The sequence below is a fragment of the Austrofundulus limnaeus genome, unplaced genomic scaffold (assembly GCF_001266775.1).
Source record: "Austrofundulus limnaeus strain Quisiro unplaced genomic scaffold, Austrofundulus_limnaeus-1.0 Scaffold556, whole genome shotgun sequence".
NCBI lineage: Eukaryota > Metazoa > Chordata > Actinopteri > Cyprinodontiformes > Rivulidae > Austrofundulus > Austrofundulus limnaeus.
In genome coordinates, this window is record NW_013952958.1 from 46,293 (window position 1) to 51,335 (window position 5,043).

The 5,043-nt window shown below is 38.1% G+C and overlaps 1 protein-coding gene across 1 annotated transcript in view; it reads left to right on the forward strand.

The window, feature by feature from the left end:
* The window catches only part of LOC106530765 (signal peptide, CUB and EGF-like domain-containing protein 1), a gene marked incomplete at its 5' end in the record, with an annotated part of 47,816 nt that overhangs the window by 7,372 nt on the left and 35,401 nt on the right, over positions 1–5,043 (forward strand). The window contains 1 exon segment of the mRNA XM_014026461.1: positions 878–994. Within this exon segment, the coding sequence (XP_013881915.1) occupies positions 878–994 (117 nt within the window).

Here is a 5,043-nt window from a genome sequence, read left to right on the forward strand (position 1 = left end):
TACATATACTATCAAACTCTCTTACATTTGCTATCAAACTCTTACATATACTATCAAACTCTCTCACATTTGCTATCAAACTCTCTCACATATACTATCAAACTCTCTCACATATACTATCAAACTCTCTTACATATACTATCAAACTCTCTCACATTTGCTATCAAACTCTCTTACATATACCATCAAACTCTCTCACATATACTATCAAACTCTCTCACATATACTATCAAACTCTCTCACATATACTATCAAACTCTCTCACATATACTATCAAACTCTCTCACATATACTATCAAACTCTCTTACGTTTACTATCAAACTCTCTCACATATACTATTAAACTCTCTTACATTTGCTATCAAACTCTCTTACATTTGCTATCAAACTCTCTCACGTTTACTATCAAACTCTCTTACGTTTGCTATCAAACTCTCTCACATATACTATCAAACTCTCTCACATTTACTATCAAAGTCTCTTACACATACTGTAAATACTCTCGTTAATTAGAATGGTTGTGTATTTGCGTCGGACCAGAGCAGAACTGCATCCAGTGAACATTAGGGGTCAGTCTCTCAGCTGTCTCCTATCTTTTCATCATCTCCAGTGGCTTTCACCAAGCCATTTATTTCTTCTGATTATTAGTTGTTGTGTTTTATAAAGAGCTTGCTGATTTTATGTTTTATTAAAACTTCCTCCCTCCAGGTCAATGTTAATGTCTGCATCATTGAGACGTGTTTTCAACCAAAGTTGCCAATTTTTGCTAGTGTAGATAAAGGAATGTTGATTGCTAAGGCAGCTAAAATTAAAGAAAATGTTTGTAAAACATATATTTATTAAATATGAGTAAGACTTAAATTTATCTTGTCTTTAGTGACATGTAACTATGGAAACGGTGGCTGCCAACACACATGTGATGACACAGACACAGGCCCGATATGTGGCTGCCACCAAAAGTACGCCCTGCATTCAGACAGCAGGACCTGCATCGGTAAGTGACCATTTTTACTCATTGTGGTGAAGAAAGTAACAGCCTAACCTTGGCCTCATAAGGTTTAAATGCTGAACTCAGAATAACACAGAGAGTTTGGCACAAACAGAGAAAACCAGCACTCCATTTTATAAAAACCTGGTTATTGGCTTATTTATCAAATATATTTGGTCAACAAAGATGACCAAAGTTCCATCAGCACTGCTTCTTGAGTTACAGTTAATGTTAGATTCTGGCTTTATCCACGTTATGTTTTGTATCTAACCAGCATTAGTTGTCACATTTTTTTTATAATTGGCATGATAAAAACTCCAGAACCACTTAACGTGGGTTTTCAAAATGAATTGATGGTTATTACTCTGGGTCTGTTTTGAAGACAATTATAAAACAAGTTATATAAAATATATTTCTGCAAACACTGGTCTTTTAAGTCCAAAAACAAGTGTTTTTTCCCCATTATTATCTTTTTTATTTGTCTTCTTTACAGAAAAGCATACACTTCATACAGCAAAGTGTTGTGACTATAGATTCATGCTATAGAGCCTGTTCAGTGACATCAGCAACATTTATTCTGGCATGATGGATGACAGTCAAAGCCTGCATTTACCAAAGTCGATCATGTAGATATTATTTTAGAGCGAGACCACCTCATCATAATAAAGATTGATTTAGACCAGATTGTGTGTCACCAGGATGCTGTCCCTCCTCCAGGTTTAGCTCACTGTCAAAACTGTGGAACCTACAGAGCAGGATACTAGGACCTTGCTTGTAGGATGGAGGCAGTGGACCTGTGGAGGTGTATTCATTGGGTAGCCTGGCCCTTACTAGCATCTTATTCAGCACATCAAAACGCCATTGGACAGGTTATTGAGAGGCAAGTTACTCAGGCAATTGAAGGCAGACACTTTGCATGTGATCCCCAACAAGGTGGGAGAACAAATGGTAGCTGATCCTCACTTTGTTCTTGATGAACATCTACTGCATCCTTTGCTGTGTCCAAAACAGCAGGCCGGGACGAAGGACGTCCCAAACTGAAGACTCCTCCGATGCGGCCGACAAATACGTCCTTCTTTTTCCCCGATTTGAAGGACAGGTCTGATGGATCCTTCTCGGCCCAGCATATCCCATAATGCATTGCGGCCCRACCGGAGATTTTTTTAAGCTGGTAATRGCAGATGAAGTGAGAGAAAAGAATACGTTTTAAATAAAAATATGGCGATATAAAAATTAAATTTTTTTAGCGGTTGTAATTCTAATACTTTTATCATTTGAATGGACATGTTTTTAAATATTATTTTTGTCATTAAACACGTGAAATAAACATGCACCTACAGCTGGTCAATTAGTTCTTCAAATGTTACCTTTAAGTTAATTTTATTGTTTTGTGATATTAATAATGCTAATATATAGATATTTTTCTATTTTTGATATATTTTTGCTTCTTTTTAGCGTCGTCACAGTTGCTAGGTGACATGACGTACGCCGGGGTAAGGCTAGACCATCCAAATTCACAGCCTCTTTTTTTCCGGTCTTCCCAGTCTACCAAGGACCCGGCCCAACCTCGACCRGGTAGTCTGGGTCCTCTGGAGGACCCGGCCTGTCGTTTTGGACACAGCCCTTGTCTCTTTTTTTCACTGGTGTCTTTTGGTTCTTGTCTACTTTGGCTGGTACTGGCAGCACACACATCCCTTGCCAGTCTTCACCACAGTTTCACCCAAGTGGAATAAACCTCTGGAACTTATCAGGACTGGGTTTGGCTCTGTTATTGGCGTGAGACCTATCTCCATTAAGGATGGACTTTGTAGATCACAGGGAAATAAACTCACATTTTAAATGGCTTYTTCACCACCCGTGCTTTGGATTTTATGTGACAGAAACCTGGCAGTGTTGGTGAGTCAAGCTCTTCTTTTTATTTTAATTTGACCCATAGACTGTACTTATTTTAACACAGAATTGAATTCAGTTTATTTATAAAGCACCAATATGGGATAAATTTTGTGCCAGCAGGAATTGAATTTGAATTGCTCAGATTAAATCTGAATGTGCATAATTTGAAATTGAATGCATTGGTTTGAAAATGAATTTTACTCAACTGAAACAGAATTTAATGATTTGAAACAGAATTTAAAGATTTGTATCTGAATTAATTTGCTTTGAAACTGTATTTTGGTCTATTAAACCTTCAGTTTGACTACTTTCACTTTCAGTTCCATAATTCAATTTCAGTTCCAAAATCCAGATTTTTGTGTCACATCCTGGTCCTTGAGAAAGCCAGCCAGAGTAATCAAACACAGATCCACAGATTTATGTTTCACTTTGGTGAAATTTCCCTTCTGTAATGTAACACAGTTGAAGCAATCCACCATAAAAGTAACAAAAACTGACAGTTATTTTATTGCACTGATTAATTTTACCTGTAGAAAATGTTACATTTACATCCCGTCATAGATCTGTCAGCAGCAGCATCTGATTAATATGTGATCCACGATGTGATGTAAATGTAACATTTTCTACCTATAGGTCAAATTAATCACTGCAATAAAATAATTTTGTCTGTTTTTGTCACTTTTATGGTGGATTGCATCAATTCTGTTACATTACAGAAGGGAAACTTCACCAAAGTGAAACATAAATCTTTGGATCTGTGTTTGATTASTCTGGCTGACTTTCTCAAGGACCAGGATGTGTGACACAAAAATCTGAATTATGGAACTGAAAGTGAAAGTAGTCAAACTAAATTTTTGATAAACCAAAATACAGTTTGAAAGAAAATTAATTCAGATACAAAACTAAACTCATTTTCAAACCAATGCATTCAATTTCAAATTATGCACACTCAGATTCAATCTGAGCAATTCATATTCAGTTCCTGCTGGCACAAGATTTATCCCATACAACAAGTCACAACAAATTTCGCTTTAGGGGATGGTACACAAGAAAACAAGGAGACTACTGGAAGTGGTGGAAGAGTCGCCGCTGTTTTTAAGATGTAGTACAAGCTCTCTTTGAGCATCAAAGTATTTTGCTGGTTTCAGCTTGCACTAGAGTGGTTAGYAGGTGATTGTGATGCAGTTCRAATAASCACCTCCAAACCTGAGTCCATGGTCGTCAGTCAGAAAAGGGTGGATTGATCTCCAGGTTAGGGGAGGAGTTAAAGTATCTTCAGTACAGACTTTGTGCCAGTCTGGTTTGTAAAGAGAGATTTTAGTTGTAAAGTGAAGCKCTCTGTTTCCTGGTTGATCTAYWTTCCTACCCTCACCTATGGSCAYGAAATTTGGATAGTGACTCATAGAACCAGATTGTGGATACAAGCGGTCAAATTRAATTTTCTTCACAGCGTGTCTGGACTCTCCCTTAGAGATAGAGTGAGAAGTCCAGTTATCCAGAAGAGACTCGGAGTAGAGCCGCTGCTCCTACACACTGAGAGRAGCCAGTTGAGGTGATTCAGGCATCTGGTAAGGATGCCTCCTTAAGGAGGTGCTTCAGGCATGTCCAACTGGGAGGTGACTCTGGAGAAGACCCAGGACACGCTGGAGAGACTGTCTCTTGATTTTGGCCTGGGGGTGCCTTGGAAACCTCCCAGAAGAGCAGGAAAAGGTTGCTAGGGAAAGAGAGGTCTGGGCTTCTCTGCTTAAAGGGATCTCCGATTAGTTGTAACATTAGACTTTATTTAATAAACATATATTTTAACTGTAAAATAAAGACTGTAAAAATACTGGAGGCTGTTTAGTTATTATAATTTTTTAACTAAAAGTTTAAAACTATATTATATGGACAGGGCCATTTTATTTACACACAAAGCATTCTGGGTAAATGATGATGTGGATAGGTCCTCGGTGTGAGCGAGCTATATCCACCCTGAAGGTTAATCTTGGACAATATCTGATGATCGACTCTTTTAAATGAAACCAGAGAGCGTTGACAGAGAGGAGAAGGTAGAAACAGTCCAGTCAACAACTAAAAATGTGGATGGAGGACAACAGAGCTGCTTCATGGAAGATGACCCTCAGCTTAGCCTGTAAGCCTTCGCGCTAGCACCAACGCTATAC